Genomic DNA, 19,290 nt, shown 5'->3' with positions numbered 1-19,290 from the left:
GAACAGTAGTCAGAAGCATAAGAAAAATAAACCCTCTCCTCCCTGAGTTGCTTTGGTTATGGTGTTTCACTGCAGCAATAAAAACCCCAAGTAGGATCTGTGTATTGTTCCACTTCAAGCAGAGCTTGAGCTTGGGTTTAAATGACGTGTCCTGTGTGGTGTGGATACTTCGGTCATCTTTCCTATTCTAAGCTCAGCCCTGAACCAGCAGGAGTATTTGGAAGCTAGTTTGCAATGCAGAGTCTTAGTTGGAAGGAGAATTAGAAGTGAGCCTTCTTGGTGAAAACAACAACAGAACCCTTAGAAGGATTTGGGGCAGGTTTTGTCAGTGTAGACTGAATGGGCAGGTGTGGCTGAGCTGAGAGAATCTGTCTGTCTACTGTCACACATGGCCCTGCTTGGGTCTCATTGTGGAGTTTAGTAGTTCATCAGGTGAGTGTGTGTGTGTGTGTGTGTGTGTGTGTGTGTGTGTGTGTGTGTGTGTTATATGTGTGTGCTGTATGCATGTGCACATTATGTGCAGGTTCACATGTTCAGTTGCATATGGGGATTGTATGAGTACAAGAGACACCACAGGAAGGTGGGTGTCGGCCTCACAAGCACCAGCCAACTCCTGGGAGCAGGATCTCTCACTGTCTCATCCATCAGGCTAGATTGAGGAAGCAGTAAGCCCTAGGGATTTTCCTGTCTTTGCCTTAGTACTGTGATTGATTACAATGAAATGATTACACCGATCATTAATATGGGGAGTGGAATGTTCCACAGCACTGTTGCGGAGGTCAGAGGACAATTGCACAGTTGGTTCTCTCCCTTCACCTTTACGTGTGTTCTGGGGATTGAACTTGGCTCGCCAGTCTTGACTCATACATGCTTTTAGCAGTAAGGGCCTCTCACCTGGTCCTGCACCTTACATCTGTACCTGAGTTCTGAGGATCAAACCCACGTCTTTAGACTTGCAAGGGAAACATTTTGAGGACTGCATCACATTCTCTCCTCACAGTAGGATCTATTACTGTCAAAGTGTGAAATGACTCTGCTCAGATGGGAAATTGAATACACTAACCACGGTCTTTAATGTGGCAAACCTATAGATGTCATGGGTTCTACACTCATCTTTGAATTATCGTTGGAATCAGTGCTCCCCGACAGTGTGCTGGGAAATTGTTGGGAGAAACATCACAGTGTGAAATCAGCCAAGAAGGGTCGGTGATGACAAGTGCAGATGACTCCTCGACTCTGCTGGGGATGTCATCAGGACAAAAGCACTGAGTCTAAATGTGGCAAGGGACAAGACTAGGAATGACAGAGAAGAGATCCTAATGACAGAAGCCCTCCTCTCCAAGTGACCAGTTCTACCTTGAAATCCTATGAATTCCTTATTCCAACAATCACCCCAGGACTATAGGCCATACAATAATCAGTGAAGGAACAGATAATTTGTTCTTAGTTTTTATTTATTACCGAGAAAAATGACTGAATGCTATAAGACAGCAAATGGCAAAGGATTTAACAAGCAGTTAACAAAAAAATTTTGTTTTTGTAGTAACAAGAAATTACTTTTCTCATTAGTCAAAAAACAACCCCCCGCAAAAAAAAAAATCAAAAACCAAGAAAAATCAAAATAGCTAGTTTTTTTCGTTTGATTGTTATTAGTTATTTCAGAAATGTTTCTCCCAAAGTCCATGCATTAAAGGGTTGACCCTGATGCAGGATTGATGATAGATAGTTTAGGTGACTAGAACATCGGGGCTTTCTTATTGCAACAGTGGGCAAATCTATTGAACTCATAGATAATGGGCTCTAAGTAGGTAGGACCTAGGTGGGTTATGCCTGTGAAGGATTTACTCTTCTCTGTGCGTCTCTCTCCCTCTTTGTGCTTCCTCGCCAACATGAACTTTGCCCTCTTCTACCTACCTCATAGCTCTAGCTTTTGCCTTACTGGTTTCTGTCTTACCTTAGGTCCAAAGCAGTTGAGCCATAGAACACACATTGAGACTTTGATACAGTAAACCCAAAGCAATCGTTCCTGCTGTACTAAGTTTGCTTCCCAGCTATTTTATCACAGTTCCAGTTCGCCGACTATCAAGTCAATGACTCCAGAGTCTGCATTCAGTGTTTCCATGATTTATAGATTACAGATACTTTGGAATAGACATTCAACATTTTTTATAATGTAGGCATAGCATTTTGCCAAAAATATTCATCCCTTACTCATTTTGAAGAAAATGAAAGTTTTGATTTCTCTTTATATTTGTCCAAAACTGTCCTGTATTTTCTTTTGTAACTCATACTAGATAGCGTACAAGTAGACCTGAAAGCAACTGGAATTCTGGGGTTTGGCTCACCAAATGAGGGCGAGCTTCTGTGAAGTTAATGAACCTGATTAGAAATGCAAATTTCTGCCTCTTTTAACTTTATTTTACCTATCTACCTACCTACCTACCTACCTATCTTTCAACCATCTACTTACCTTTTTATCTTTCTATTTATTTTAGTTTTTGGAGATAGGGTTTTTCTGTGTAGCCCAGGCTGTTCTGGAACTCTCTAAGTAGATCAGCCTAGCCTCAAACTTAGAGATCCATCTGCCTCTGCCTCCGGAGTGCTGTGACCTAAGGTGTGCCCAACCCCCTTCCAGCCACAAACTCCTCCTGCATATTGTTACAATCATGCAGCCCATCCCACCGGAGGGAATTCTGCAGTTGCAAGTGATGACTATAACAGGCAGAGACGACCGGGATTGCAGTGGTCCTTGTCTGAGCCTCTGCTCTACAGAGACTACAGGGTATCAGATGCACCGCACAGAACTTTTAGGGAGGAAAGTGATATTTCTGTAGACTGCAGTTGAAAACTTTTTAAGAGCACGAAGAATCAAGGGAACTACTAGTTAAAACTCACAGGGTGGATTTTAGCTGACAAAGTGACTGAAGGATTTCAGCACTCAACTTCTATAACTACCCTCATCCTTATGTATTCCAATCATGGCTTGGAGATGACCTCTCCTATAACTGTACTTCTCACGACTCACAGCCCATATATCTTGTCAGGCTCCACAAATGGGGACACATCCTCTAAATGGGGCCACCAAGATAACAGGAAGCCTTCTGCAATGGTCCTGAACCAAGGGGTGATCTTCTCTTCTCCACGGGTCCCCCTGTCCAGTAGCTCCTGCACGTCCTCCTGGCTCATATAGCTGTAGCTTCTCACTTCTCTGGGATCTTCCTCACCAACAGAAAGATAGCCATTCTCATGGTCTCCCCAGATATCATCAGAAGGACTCTTGTGGTAGATCCGGTTCATGAAAATGCTGTCCATTATGGAAGTCTGTGTCAAAGTTGGTACATTATTAATTCAGTAATAGATAAAACTTAGATTAAAACAAAACAGTTGATTCCTTTGCTCAGTCCTTTTCATAGAGTGCCTCTGAAGCACTTGCACTTTATTAGCGTGTAGGCAGATGACATTGAAGAGGGCACCATTTCTATAACAACAGCTTCACTTTTCATTCACAATGAAGACCACATGTGAACAGGACATGAGGCTGAACACAGCTCTGAGCATTAGGACATGCAGGTATGTGAAAGATTTCTTTTTGAGAATGGAAAGAAAAGCAGCTTCAATACAGTGCCTTGTTCCATAGCCTCTCCTGTGGACCAGGGTTGGGCACTTCACAGGAACATTGTTTCCTATGCAAGACAGAAGCCCTGTTAGGCCAGCAGACACTTCCTAGGTCAGCTTTTGATGGATGAAACTTGACAGCAATGTCATGTGACATTCTACGTATTAAACAGACCCCTGAGCACATGAAAAAGTTCATTGAGCCCATGCTGAGTGAGTGGGTACCTGGTCCTGGGGGATGCCCAGTTCAGCCTGCAGACGTCTCAGGGCCGCCCTCCTCACTCCCACGGCATCCTCCTCTTCCAGCTCCTCAGGCACATATAAAGGGTGACTAGAACAGGAATCTGTAAAATGTCTTGGGGCAACATATAGCATGCAGCTTTAGAGAGAACACTCTTTATTGAATAGGAGCAATTTCCTTCCTGGTCATAGTTAGTGTAGAGAGTGGGTTCACCTTGGACTTTTATCAGTATCAGCTCTTCTATATGCAAATAGTAGATTATAAAATCTCACAGCTTGATTCGAGTTGCAAAATGCTTAGAATTTAATTTCATTGTATCTAGTGGCAGTGGGACTGTCTTTCTGTCTCTTTTCTCTCTCTCTCTGTTTCTCTCTCTCTGTTTCTCTCTCTTCTCTCTCTCTCTCTGTTTCTCTCTCTCTTCTCTCTCTCTCTCTCTTTGTCTCTCTCTCAAACACACACACACACGCTCAAACACACACACACACACGCACACACACACACACACACACACACACACACACGGGGTTAGGAGGGAAGAGTGCTCAGATGGGTTCTCTCACATCCCTGTCAGGTTCCCAAACCCTAAGTTAGACTCCAGTGCTCCCTGGGGTTGACCTGGGTGGCTCACCAGGAAAAGTGTACTTGGCATCTGCTCTCTGCTGAACCAAGAGCTGGTTTTGTGTGTTGAAGAGGACCACACTGAAGCCTCGGTGTAGCAGGCCTGCAAAGTGAGCATGTGCGAGGGTCATGCTGGAGTCAGCATGGAGTCTGCATATCCATCTCTTTCTCAGTCTCATGCAACTCAGGATGATGGCACCAGGAGTGGCTGGTGATTCTTGCTGGGATAGAACCTATGCCAGTCGATTGGCATTTGGTGATTCAGTATTTATTTACACACAGAAAGTCTGCAAGTGAGTACTGCAGTTTTCCTCCACTTGTAAACAAAAGCTAGAGAGCCAAGAAGTAAAGTAAGCCTTGCAAGGCAGGCTGAGCCCCACTGTGTGAATCTAAAGCTATAATCTTGAAAGTATGTTCTAGCTGCTTTGGCCACACTGTGCAGGCATATGGATGGCCCAGTGGCATAGAGGCACTGCTTATGCCTGGAAGTTGGGACACATGAGGCACCTAGAGGGCTCACAGTGGGGTGTCTCCCACCAACCCCTTTTCCTGGAGACACATATAGACCTGACAGGCCTGCCTATGGAGAAGAGGCTGGCCTTGAACTCACAGAGATAACTTGTCTCTGCTTCTCTACTGGGAGTAAAGATGTACAGCACCACCCCCAGCTTGTCTACAATTTCTGACTTTCCCAATCCCTTCGAGGCAGCAGTCACAGTCTGCATCACCCAGTGCACTGATGGAAGTGTTAGCCTTATCAAGTTAGCAGCAGCCGCAGCAGCACCCGCTGGACAGCTGCCTCCTGACCCTGCATGGCTCAGAGTGGCCCATGGCACCAGGCCTGCACATGGCACCCTCCTTTCCACTCACCCTTGTTGATGTTTTCCATCAGGTGGCAGTTCCTCTTGGTGTCGGCCCCAATGATCTGGTCCTGCTTGTCAATGACAATGAGGATCTCCTCCAGGCGTTTTATCTGGAGTTCATTCAGGTGGGTTTTGCTTGCCTGGAACATACCTGTGAACACCAACGGCCTCTTGTATAAACAGAAAGCATAAGGGGAGAGAGGTGTGTGAGCCCCTCCAACGTCAGCGCCGGAAGCATGCGCAGATATGGAAGTGTAAGGAGAAGGATGAGGCTTTAATGATCAGACAGTGAGCTACACGGGCAACTGAGAGTGCTCATGGTCTGAATTTTATTTCTCCATGATGATTAAATCACTGTGTAGAGAGAGCAGTGTCCTCAAATGAAGCTAACTGTGGGCAATGGACACTCCTGGACGAATGCCACCAAAGAATGTCTCTACTGTTAGCCATCATTGTCATGCTCTTGTCTTCCTTTATTTGTGATTATGTTTTTTATTTGATACTTGCCCGTTCACAAAAGAAGTCCGAGAGTATGTAGAATTGGAGAAATCAAAAGCACCAGGGTTGGGAATAGAGTTCAGTGATAGGGAACTTTAATCTGAGCGAGGACCTGAGACCCATCCTGCAGTACTACAGAATAGATAAATAAATGTTCCCACAAGCCCCAATGCAGCCCACTCCCAATACAGGGTGATCATGCTAAGGAAGCCAGGAGACGAGTGCCTGGGTCAGAGAGATACACACCACACTGACAGCACAGCTCTGAGATACCAACCATTAGGCACAGACAGACCTAGGCTCTCACCTTCTCAAAGTTGGGTCTTGTGCAGCCTCTGAAACCCAGGATGAATGGAGACAGGCGGCCTTACCTGCAGCTTCTTTTATACTGGGTAACACAGTAGTATTCTGTTGGAAGACCTTTTCAGATTTGGCTCTGTGACAAGTAGGGTCCTTAATCCCTTCCCACTGGAGACTGAAGGAGGGTGTGCCTACCTCAGTGTATTAGCATAGGTGAATAAAAATGACAGGCATTGCAACTTTTTTTCTGGAATCCATGCATTAAATATTCCTCTGTAGTTTATCTGAGATCTCAGGGGCCCAAGTCACTGTAAAATTATTTACGAGTCTTGATTGCACTTAACCCCAAAAGCACATAAAATAAATAATATAAAAAGGCTGAGGCGGCAGTTTGAATTAGGTAGTTGTACATGTTGGGAACACAGAAGTCCTTAGTGATGTCAGATGCTTTTCATCTCCAATACAGTAGTCATGTCAGAGCAGAGCTAAATAAACTAAATTTAAAATGAAAAAGCAGCGGGACTGGAGAGATGGCTCAGAGGTTAAGAGCACAGTCTGCTCTTCTGAAGGACCCAGGTTCTATTCCCAGCACCCACAAGGCAGCTCACAACTGTCTATAACTCCAGTTCCAGGGGATTTGACAACTTCACACCAATGCACACAAAATTAAATGAATGAAGGCCCCAAATCAGAAGCATCAGTGCCTGGAGTAGAGACTATGTATGGAGGCCACCTACCCAGCCGCATCCCGTCACACTCTCCAGGTACATGCATGCTCACATCCCGTTCCCTGGCAGGCCATGCACACTCACTCAGGCGTCTACTTCTGTCCATGTAGCCTTCTCAGACTAACACTTGAGAAGATGCAGTGGAGTCTTAAGGAAAGTCTTAACATCCCTCCCTGTAGGTCTGAACTAGGGTGATCTCCTGCCCCAGCCCATCTCCTCTCTCCCCTCCACCCGCTGAATTCAGCTTTTATTCCAACAACCGGGATGTAGCAGATGACTGAAGTTTCACCAAGTAGGTGTTTGAATGCCATTACATGGTGTAAGTGGTCTGTCTTCTTTCTCTGGAAAACACATGGCTCTCTACTGTTTCAGAGTAAAAGAAGGGAAATTGCAGTTAACACTGGGACGGGCCTGTCTACAGAAAGAGCCACACTGTGTTAAAGATTCTTCAAGGCTTGACTTCTTTTTGCATTGCAGAAAAAATATTCAGTCCTTTCTAAGTTTTATTCATATAATGTCTTTGTAATCTCAGCTGAAATGTAAAAAATTTAAACATATATACAATATGTTGAATAAATTTGGCTATTTAGCCAAGTTATTGGTTAAATAAAATACATAGGCTGTGGTCACTTACATGGAGCCTCTGCACTGGCCCAAAGGAGTAAAGCTACTTATCCTAAAGGTAACACCAAGACTGATCACATTTTATATGTGCTTATTTTATTTTGTGTACATGTGTGTGTGTTTATGTGTGTGTGTATATGTGTGTGTTTGTGTGTGTTTGTGTGTGTATGTGTGTGTGTGTGTGTGTGTGTGTCTATGTGTATTGGCCTGCATACACACAACATTTGCAATGCAGGAACAGGTAGAGGTCAGAAGAGGCATCAGATCCCCTGGAGCTGGTGCTGCAAATGGTTTTTAGCTCTCATGTAGGTGCATGTTGGGAACTGACCTGAGATCCTCTGGAAGAGCAGTGAGCACTCTTAAGTGTCGAGCCATCTGCTCCTGCCCCTAAAATGATCACATATACATATTAAAGTTGACAGTGGCTCCTAGCTCTGTGTGACTCTACTAACAATAAATAAATATTGAGTGTGTGTATGTATGTTTGTATGTATGTAAAATTGGTGAGGGTTGTAGACCTTAAATTTATTTAGGGACTCCAGATTGCCTGACAATGATCTTGTTGGTTCTTCACTTCCTCGCTTTTATTTTACACACACACACACACACACACACACACACACACACACACACCCTCCCTCCATCTCTATTTCCTGAAACTGGAAAATATTATTTGTAGAAAAGTCAAAATATTTTGTATGTTGTGCTGTCTAGCAGGATGTCAACTTGACAAAGCTATAGTCATTGGAGAAGAAGAAACTTCAGTTCAAAACGTCACCATAGGACCTGTAGGGCATTCTTTAAATCGGTGGTTCAGCATGTGTGTGTGTGTGTGTGTGTGTGTGTGTGTTATATGTGTGTGCTGTATGCGTGTGTACATGTATGTGCAGGTTCACATGTTCAGCTCCATATGGAGATTGTATGTGTACAAGAGAGACCATAGGAAGGTGGGTGCCGGCCTGACAAGCACCAGCCGACTCCTGGGAGCAGGATCTCTCACTGTCTCATCCATCAGGCTAGACTGAGGAAGTCGTAAGCCCCAGGGTTCCCCTGTCTTTGCCCCATACTGTGATTGATTACAGCAAAATGATTACATCAATCATTAATATGGGGAGTGCAATGTGCCGCAGCACTGTTGGGGAGGTCAGAGGACAATTGCACAGTTGGTTCTCTCCCTTCACCTTTACGTGTGTTCTGGGGATTGAAGTGGGCTCGCCAGTCTTGACTCACACGTACTTTTTGCAGCAAGGGCCACTCACCTGGTCCTGCACCTTACATCTGTACCCGAGTTCTGAGGATCAAACCCACATCTTTAGACTCGGAAGGGAAACATTTTGAGGACTGCATCACATTCTCTCCTCACAGTAGGATCTATTACTGTCAAAGTGTGAAATGCCTCTGCTCAGATGGGAAATTGAATATACTAGTCATGGTCTTTAATGTGGCAAACCTATAGACGTCATGGGTTCTACACTCACCTTTGAATTATCCTTGGAATCAGTGAGCCTTGACAGTGTGCTGGGAGAAGCATCACAGTGTGAAATCAACCAAGAAGGGTCGGTGATGACGAGTGCATATGTCTCCTCTTCCCTCCCCTTCAACCTGTTGCTGGATTCAACTTTTATTGCAAGCCCTGCGATGTGGCAGATGGCTCAAGTTTCAGCAAACGAGAATTTGCACATGACACCATTTTTTAATGTCTTCTTTTTCTGGAAAGTAGAAGGGTCTCTACTGTTTTAGAGCCCAAATTGAAGTTAAAGCAAAATTGCACCTAATAATATGAACTGCATGTATGTATGTGTGTGTGTGTGTTTGTGTGTATGTATGTATACATACATGAAGGCCTCACCTATGTCAAGAAAAGTTAAGAATGGACATCACTACTTCGTGTTGTCTCTGCTTTACTTGGTTCATGTGTATCTCCAAATCTCAGCTCCTGGAAGCACTCATTCTGCTTCACAGAATAAGGGGTCATTTGTTGCCCGATTCTAGAACTTTGGATAGAACTAAGGTCCTTAAAACAAACCAGCTACCATCCATCAACAAATTCTTCGAATTTGTTTGTGATTCTGTCTTTCAACTTCTTTATCTAATCTTTCATACACACACACATGTACACACACACACACACACACACACACACACGCAAACAATCCAAAAATCTCATCTCCCAATCTGATGACCCACGGAGACTCATTGCTTGCAAACTTAATTCCACTTTCCCTGCAAAACTTCCACAGACTCAAGTCCTACCCTAGTAACTCCTGTTCACCCTGGATCCTGGCAACAAAGAACTAACAGGCCCTGTGCAATCCCACACACCCCTCCTATAACCTTGTGCAATAGCCCATCGGATGCTGCAGGATGACAACTTTTCTACCTGACTCCTGCTGTCCTTTCTTGGGATAGTCAACCTTTGTCTTGCTAACTGCAGAATTACAACAAAGGCCACATTTCGTCATCATCTTGGATTATGAGTCCTTCCTTGGATTGTTAGTCATGATCTCCTTTAGAATTATTTTGTTTGGGCTAGGTAGTTAGGTTGGCTTAGTGATTGCCTAGCATGCATGACATACTAGTTCACTGCCCAGCACTGTGTAAAACCAAGTAGAGTGGTGAACCCCCGTATCTTAGCACGTGGAGTTAGAGACAGGATTAGAAATTCAAGGTTTTCTCCCTCTACATGGTGAGTGTGATGTCAGCCTGGGCTTCATGAGACCTTCTTCATAACGAACATACTAACTAACTCAACTAACTAGCTATTTAAGTAACTAGACAAATCAATGTCAAACCCTGATCCTTTATTCCTGATTTTTGTTTGGATGTTTGCAAAGCCCCTGATGGGTGAGGGGTTCTTGAATATGGAAAAGGATCGCACAGACTTGAGATATTTTCTATCCCTTTTGTTCCAAACCGTCATAACAATTATTAAACAGACAGAAATATAATACCCAGTAGGTTTTTAAAATCAATTATCAAATGCTACAAATGAGCACCTCCAACAGGAGGGTCAACCATTAAACACTGTCCAGCCTGGTTTTGCCCTTATTTCTCATGTGCTGAGATTTAGAGGGTATTCCAATCTGTCTAGTTATGCAGATCAGAGGATAGGACCCAGGGATCCAAGCACTCTAACATTGGAGCTCTATCCCCACCCCTCTTTTATGTGATTTTTTTTTTGGTGCCTGTTTGTTTCATTTTAAGACTTATTTATTTTTATTTTATGTTTATGGATGTTTTGCCTGCATATGCATGTACACTGCTCAGTACCCACAGAGGTGGAGAGCCCCTAGAACTGGAGTTCTACACAGTTGTCATCTAGTGTGTGGGTGCTAGAAATGGAGCCAGGTAATTTGAAAGAGCAGCCAGGTCTGTTTATTTAAATTCTATGTTTGATACGGTGCCTCAGCATTTTGTCACCTTGGCCTCGGATGCACTATGTAGTCTGGTAGGACCTTGGATTTTTCTTCCTGAGTGCTAGGACTGCTGGCATGTGTTGCTGTTCTATGTTCAAGTTAATCATTATTCTTTTTTCAATGTACATTTCCTTTAATGACCCCCATCTCCCTTGAAGGGTAGGTGCAGGCAGTTAGGCGACTAGCAAGACAAGTTCACTTGAAGATCTTGCCTTGGTTGACGGCTTTGCCCACGTGCTGAAGGCTCCCTCCCAGGAAGAGTACTCTCGAACGAGGGTCTGGGTCTCCTCGCTACCAGAATCCAGTTTCTGCCATGTCCACCTGCCAATCTGGACTCTGCGGAAAGGCAAGATCTTGGCCTCGGAAGACCCAAACCCCAGAAATGGAGCTGCTGTCGTTGGTTCCAAACAGGATAACACTAGCAAAGGCATTCTTTCTCAGTTTGTCCAATCGCTGGAACATTCCAGTGATGGGGTTACAACTCATGAAGGTCTGGGTGAGCTCTTCAGAGAAGCGGTACTCGGCATACCACAGGGACCAGCCATCCTTATCAAAGTGCTCCCAAAAAATGGCAGCACCACAGAGAGGACGTCCTCATTGGAGTACGTTCGTTTAAACTCATCCAACACAACGGTACTCTTGGGCAGGTGAGCGAAGGGTCTTTGGCCTTGGGCTCAGCAGCCAATGCCTGCTCACACTCGCCCATCTCTTCCTCAGGAGCTGGGGCAGCTGCCTCTTTTTCCTCTTTCCGCTCAGTCTGGGGCTTCTGCTTCTCTTCTCGTGAGCCCTTTTCTTTCCTTGGGGTATCTTTTTCCGGCTGTCTCTCTGCAAACTTCTTAGCATCAAACTGAGCCATCTTTTTACACAGCTTCACCTCCCCCAAGATGGCCCTGAACTGAGGCTGGTTAATGCAGGTAAGGAACCATTGGTTGATATTGGGGAAGGCCTGGCGAAAAGAAAGCTCTAAGACCTGTTTATAGAGCCACAACAGGGTACAGACAACTGTGATGCCAGTCAGTGTCACTCTCTCACCAACCAGAAAAGTCCGTGTCTTCAGATGAGTGTCCAGCAGCCCCAAGATTCGCTTCACCTCCTCTTCGGCATTTTCAGTGGCCTACTTGTTGTGGTGCATAATGCCTAAGGTGGGGATCACCCAGGTGCCAGCTGGAGGGACAATGTCACTCTCAGCAAAGCTCACCCTCTGCACCACCTGAGCTGCTGCCTCTGGCGTACTTCCCTGCAACTCCTCGTTGCTTAAGCAATAAGCGATGGCATTGCTCTCAAATACAGAGTCCGTCATTGCCCTCAACCTTGCCGGCAGGAAGTTTTCTGAGAAATTCGGGGGTGCAGTTGGTTTGGCTAAAGTGGAAGTGGGGTGGTGCGGAGAGCATGCGGACCTGAGCCCCGCTGAACTGAGCAGCGATGAGGGCCTTGAAGGCCCTCCAGTTTTCAGGGTTTGTGTGCAGGGTCCCAGCCATCATGGTGATTCCGCAGAGAAAAGGGCTCAAGTTAATTATTAAGTATTTTCTGTAATTTTACTCTTCCCATAGTCCCTCTGCATGATTTATTTATAAATAAACCTCCGTCCCGTTCTCACACCAAACATTTATCGTTCCACTAAACATCTAAGCTATTGTTTCGTGTCAACAGTTATATTTTTAGATCTAACCATTCCTATCTAAGCACGTGTGGTGCCAGAGTCAGCAAGCAAATAAGGGAAGCTCCTTGTTAGCTTTTGCTTTGTTTCATTGAACTCTCTTTTGAGACAAGACTGGCCTCAAACTCACTATGTAGCTGAGGCTAAGCTTGCTTTTCCTGACCACAACCTCCTTGTGTGACACCATGCACACTCTCCACTGACATGGACTGCACATGAACAATAAATACGATTTAGTTTTTATCTAGCCTAAATATTGCATGGAGGAATATTACATGTCCATGATTTGACCAGTTCTAGAAAAGGGAATGATTCTATCCTTGTTGGTTTGACTTGGTCAGATTAAAACTCTAAACTTGTGAGCAGGTCTTTATTCCTGTGGAACTCTGCCTGAACACATCTGTATGCTAAGATCTTTAAAATATCTTTTAAATTTTTTGTGTTTATTTTGTGTGTCTGGATGTAGATCTGCACACTATACATATTCAGAGCCCTTGGAAGCCTGAAGGAGGTGTTGGCTGCCCTAGGACTAGAGTTAGAGGTTATGATAAGGCTGTGTGAGCATTGATCGTTGATCCAAAAGAGTAGTTGATGATCTTAACTGATGAGCCATCTCTACAACCCCATCTTGATATTTTAAATGTTTTATTAGCATATATCAACTAGGCGTAATTATGGGGTTCATTTTTTATATTTTTTATATATATATGCACATAAGGTATTTTGATCATACTCACCCTTTATTACTGTTGGCCACTCCCAACCCTGCTGATCTCTTCCCTCTACCCATTCTACTTCCCTGACTTTTATGTTTTGTGACCCAAGAGGTTCCATTAGGGTTGTTTTCAGGGAGCATGGACACTTTTTCCATTGAAAAGAAATATCTTTTCCTCCCTCAGCAACCATTAATTGTTTATCAATCCTCAGGGATGGGTGGGGCTTCATGACAGCATTTTGAACACTCTTCACCGATTGGGGGAGGGGGTTCTTACATTCTTCCTCTCCCTCCTCTGTGATGCCTCCTATCTTTGAAGAGGGTCACATGGTTGTCTCATTCAGAGTTGAGTGTTCAACGTCACTTATTCCCATCACTGTGCTCAGTTGAATCTCTGCAGTTAATACTGTCCACTGAAAATGGAGCTTCCAACTAGAGCATATATTAATAATAATAATCTATGGACATATAACATAATTATTTAGAAGGCAATTGGATGTGTGCATCATATCTATTTAACAAAGTAAGAGTAAGAACTTCTCCACTGGACATATAGTTTTCGATAGGTTTGCAATGCCAAACACCAGTTCCTTCATATAAAGTGGGCATCAAAACCAGAGACCACTTGGTTGACTCATAGCAGAACAGACTTGGCACTATCGTGACGATGGCATATCTTGCCTGGCTGGACTGCAGTGTTATGTTCACTGTCTACAGACTAGTCCATGAGTTTGAGGCGTGTCTAGCCTCTGCAGTGACACCTCACAAAGTAAAATGAGGGAGGAGGGGGAAATCCAACCAAAATGAAGCATGTAGGAAAATTTCCTATGAAAGCCCGTTACTTTTTAAATTAATTTGAAAAAGAAAAAATAGTGACAGAAACATGTGTAAGAGACTCTTACATATAAATAACAATAGTGTATTAGTAATGCCTATAATGTGTGTTCATAGGCATAACAATTGTTGACTAGTTTTTTTGACTCTGAGATCAGGAACCAAACTTATCTCATAGGAAATAAAATTCACAAAGTAAAATAACCATTTGAGGCCTGCCAACAGCATTATGTATGTAATTTACTTTATTAAGAAAGCAGAATAGCACTGTTGAGATGATTCAATGGGTAAAGTGTGCAAGTATGAGAACCTGGGTTCAGCTCCCTAGAAGCCATGTAAAAGCCAGGAAGGACAGAGCACGCCCATAATCCCAGCACTCCAGTTAGCAGGGTGTTCACTGTAGCAAACAAGAGATTCCTTTCTTAAAGCAGTGTGTAAGATGATTCCCTGTGCCCAATGTTCTCTGACCTTCACATGCGCAGTATGGAATACATGTGCTCCCCAATTCTCACATCACACTCAGAGATGTGCGAATGAGAGGACACACACACACACACACACACACACACACACACACACACACTTAAAAAAATAGAAATACAGAGCAGTTCAAAGCAGTGATTTAGTAACAGTCAGCATTAGCCAGTGTGGTGGTGCACAGCTTTCATTCCAGAACTTGGGCAGCAGAGACAGCAGACAAATCTCTGTGAGGTCAAGGCCAACCTGGTCTACACAGTGAACTCCAGGAGAGCCAGAGGTATATAGAGACCCTGTCTTGAAAAATCAAACCAAACAGCAAGCAAATAGACAAACAACAACAACAATAATAAAATCAGCTACTGTGCGCTGAGGGCTTGCCTCTGCCACTGTTAATATAGTCTCTTGTTGCATGGCCTTCGGAGGCAGGGGCAATATACAAAAGAAAAAATAGAGACCCAAGATCAAACAAACAAAAAACTGAGACCAGAGATTCAAGCCCCATTTTGCCCTACTTACCTTCTGAGGTGTGGTCCTTTTGTGGCTATCATTAGGATAGCTTAGTCTAAATCATTTTTGAGACAGAGGCAGAACAATAGTGTCTTCCTTTCTTACACTAATTTCTCAACATTTTGACATGAAATACAGTGTTGTCAGGAATAATGAAGGGTGACTTGCTTCATCCTCTCATCAGGAAGGGTTCAGAATGACTAAACACATTATCGTTATCTCATGAAAAGAAGGCAGCAGTTGGCTGTTCCTTGAGAGGCACAGGACGGGCTGTGGCTCCATTCACCTACCTCACACCCAACCTTATCTCCTTGGTTCAACTCAGAAATGTCTTGAAACACTTATGGGTGTGGGGTGTAACTCAATGCCTGTCTTTCCCATTTCTGCTGGGTTTATATGTTATCTGGGCTCTCTTTGTGGCTGGCATTTTGACAGTATGAGAACCCCTCCTTCTAGGTTTCTCTTACCACTTCTAGGTAAGTGGGGCGGGGGATCTGAATAAGGAGAAGTGCTAGGATGATGAATTTTCTCTACAAACTGAACTCTTGGGGCTTGCATGTTGGTCCAGGACCTGGTAGCAGAAAGTAGCATCTCTTGGATCCCAGCTTTGTTCTTTCTCTACATATTTGATTTTGACAGCAGTGGGTACAAGATCTTTGGGGAACTAGCTCATCCCAGTCTCTTGGTGTACTCCACTGGAGAGGTAACAGCATAATTATAGAGCATGGCATTTTGATATTTGTAGGGGCAATGGTAGACAGATGGACACACACACACACACACACAGAGAGAGAGAGAGAGAGAGAGAGAGAGAGAGAGAGAGAGAGAGAGAGAGAGAGAGAGAGAGGAGTGGAGGCTTCAGGGACCCTATCCACCTGTAACCATTGGATTAGTAGAGCCACATAGAGAGTTTCTGAAAGCATGAAGCAATAAGGGAGATCCAGATCACAGAGCAGGGGATGACCTGTCTAAGGACAGCACATCTGACTGACTAGGGTGTAAAGTGAAAGATAGATGGATGCATGGATAAGTGGGTGGACAGACAGATGGATAATAGCAAATATAGAAATATGGACAAATGTATGTATGTATGAATAGGTAGACTGATGGACAGAAGGATGGATGCCTACGTGCATGGATGTACAGACGGATGCATGGGTGGATATACAGACAGACAAGTGGGGTGAATGGTCTGCTGGCTAGTCTTATGCCAAAAGGACACAAGCTAGAGTTATCTGAAAAGAAGAAACCGCAATTGGGAAAACACCTCCAGAAAAGATCTAGCTGTATAACCAGCTGGGAAACAGATGCAGAGAGCCACAGCTAAACATTAGGTAGAACTTGGGGAATTCTTCAGAGGAGGGAGAGGAAGGATGGTAGCAGCCAGAGGGGTCAAGGACACTACAAGACACCTACAGAATCAACTAACCTGGGCCCAGAGGGGTCCCAGAGCCCAAAATGCCGACCAGAGGCTTGCATAAGACTGGCCAGGCCCTCTGCACACATGGAACAGGTGTGTAGCAGGACTTCATGTGGGACTCCTAATAGTGGCAGCAGGGGCTGTCTCTGACTCTGTTGCCTGCTTTTGGGATCCTTTCCTCCTACTGCGCTGCCTTGTCTAGCCTCGATAGGAGAGGATGCACCTCGTCTTACTGCCAGGACTGGTTGAGATCCACGCCCCCCCCCCATATTCTGAAGAGAAAGGGAGGAGGAGTGGATGGTTGGGGAGGAGAGATGTGTGTGGGGGGATATGACTGGGGGGGGATGGAGGCGAAATTGCTTTACAAATTAATTAGTTCATGAGCAAACTGATCCACCTAGAAGGCATTTTCCTAGTGATTGGTAGGAAAAGGCCCAGGCTGTTGTGGGTGGTGCCATCCCATGGCTGGTGGTTCTGGGTTCTATGAGAAAGCAGACTGAGAAAGCCAGGGGAAGCAAGCCAGTAAGCAGCACCCCTCCATGGCCTCTGAATCAGCACCCATGTCCAAAATCCTTCCCTGCTTGAGTTCCCGACTTGACTTCTTTTTTTTTTTTTTGGAGCTGGGGACTGAACCCAGGGCCTTGCGCTTGCTAGGCAAGTGCTCTACCACTGAGCTAAATCCCCAACCCCCCGACTTGACTTCTTTCAATGATGAACAGGGGTAAACATACCCTTTCCTCCCCAACTTGCTTTTTGGTCATGGTGTTTTGTCAAAGCAACAGAAATCCTAGACAAATGGATTCATGGATACATGGAAGGATAAATGGATACATGAATAGACCAATGAAAAGACAAGTGGATGCGTGAATGTTTGTACGTCTGGGCTGAGAGATAATCAGATGTGTGTGTGTGTGTGTGTGTGTGTGTGTGTGTGTGTGTGTGTGTGTGTGTGTGTGTGCGTGCGTGTGAATGAATGAATGGATGGAGAGTGGTGTGGTGGACCCCTCAGGAATTTGAGACCAAACTGGACAACATAGCAATATCCTGTTGTCAACACTAAAAAAACCCCATAGTTCTAGCTTCTTGCTTAGGAATCATTCCTATTCCTTCCTCTACTTAGGTTTGCAGCCATGTGTTTGGAGCACTGCATCTGTGGGGTGGCAAACATAGGGAAGTCCAGGTAAAAACCTGCGAGAACTCTCTACACAACACATAGGACAGCCAGACCAGAAACCAGGGTGGGAACATGCCAGGGATCCTCTGTTCTTTCAAGAGGCAGTGAGAACCCCTCCAGGGTTAGAATGGATCATTCTGCAATTTCACTCTGAAGTTTTTAAAAGACAGATATCATATAATGAATCTTCCATGTGCATCCATTGGTTATCTAACCCAGTGGATTGGCCTGAAGTATACACACAAGAAACAATGTGCAGGTGGAGCAGATTGTGCCCATGAATTTGGGGGACATACATGTAATATGTATATATATATGTATATATGTATATTAATAGCAATTAGTGAAAAAGAGGCTATGAATCTGAAAGGGACCAACAAAGAGCGGGGATTTGAGTGGAGGAAGTGGGATGGAAAGATGATACAGTGGTAGGATAATCTCAAGGAATGAAAAAATATTGAAGAATAAAATGCATGCTGGTCTTGGATCCAGCTGTCTGCTTCTGCACCTTGAACTACTGTTGGTGTTTCTAGGTATAGACGCATGTGCACAAAACACGCACACGGAAAAATGCTCACGGCTGTCCTATAAAGTCATAGAGAGGTGTGTGTGCTACAATTTTTGTAAGCTTATTTCTAAATGAAAGTGGAAAAGTCAAAACTACATCTCCCGTGGAACCAAGATGAAAATCAATCAAAGCATGGTGAATAGCACAGGACCCCACAGAGGGGAACAAAATAACATTCTCTACTCTCTCTCTCTCTCTCTCTCTCTCTCTCTCTCTCTCTCTCACACACACACACACACACACACACACACAGAGAGAGAGAGAGAGAGAGAGAGAGAGAGAGAGAGAGAATGCAGAATATCTAATAGCTGTCTTAGCATCAGGGTTTTCTTCTATAAGAGTGTCTTCTGAGCCTACTCTCTGAAAACACTAATGGAAAAGTACAGTTGTGAATTAGTGTAGGTTGAGGGCTTTATGAAGACAGGGAAGATGCAGGTAAAGCAGATCCCAAAACCTGCATGGATGACAATGTGACCATCCAAGTTGCTGTGCTTTATAGATGAGAAGCTTGCTGTTGAGTTCCACAGGGCAGGTGCTGCTATTTCAAGACTAAGCCAGCTTCAGGACTACAGCCACAGCCCTGGGTAGGCATGGAGTGGATTTTTAGTATGGATTGTGTAATATGAGACACGGCCACTGCATGCACAGATATGTCAGTTGACTATGCCATTGTTGAGGAAAGCTTCTGCTTAACCTGAAAAGACCCGTGCTTGGCAGCAAGGCTGAGATTTGAATGGGTGTGCCGTACAACATAACGTCCATTCACTCAGTATGCAGTGTTTGTGGGAACGCGGCGCTAGGGTAAAGTAGTCTTGCCTTCCTCTGTGTGGCTCAGATAAAATGGACGCAGGATTCTGTCTTCCATAAGACTTGTGCTTTTCCATGCTGAGGCTGGGGGAGTTACTGAGTCAACGTCTACATCAGGATACCTTGTCGTTGTCATGCAGGGGCAGGAGCATTCTCTGTGACAGGCAGTAAAGCCCATGGCCCCCTGTCCCAGCCTGACAGGCTGCCCCTCTCCTGGGCCAGGCC

The 19,290-nt window shown here is 44.5% G+C and overlaps 1 protein-coding gene and 1 pseudogene across 1 annotated transcript; both read right to left on the bottom strand.

The window, feature by feature from the left end:
- Positions 1–3,021: 3,021 nt before the first annotated feature.
- LOC102551575 (isopentenyl-diphosphate delta-isomerase 2-like) lies at positions 3,022–5,486 on the bottom strand. Its single transcript, XM_087591960.1, has 4 exons — positions 5,345–5,486; positions 4,472–4,577; positions 3,841–3,970; positions 3,022–3,321 (listed from the first exon to the last, which is right to left on the bottom strand). The coding sequence occupies exons 1-4, from the start codon at positions 5,484–5,486 to the stop codon at positions 3,022–3,024; spliced, it is 678 nt and encodes a 225-aa protein (XP_087448086.1).
- Positions 5,487–11,098: 5,612 nt separating this feature from the next.
- On the bottom strand, positions 11,099–12,399 carry LOC134482730 (elongation factor 1-gamma-like; annotated as a pseudogene).
- Between the last annotated feature and the right edge of the window lie 6,891 nt (positions 12,400–19,290).

The sequence above is a fragment of the Rattus norvegicus genome, chromosome 17, assembly GCF_021556685.1.
Source record: "Rattus norvegicus strain SHRSP/BbbUtx chromosome 17, alternate assembly SHRSP_T2T, whole genome shotgun sequence".
NCBI classification, from domain to species: Eukaryota; Metazoa; Chordata; class Mammalia; order Rodentia; family Muridae; genus Rattus; species Rattus norvegicus.
The sequence above is the reverse complement of the archived record's forward strand: the minus strand, read 5'-3'. Positions and strand labels throughout refer to the sequence as shown.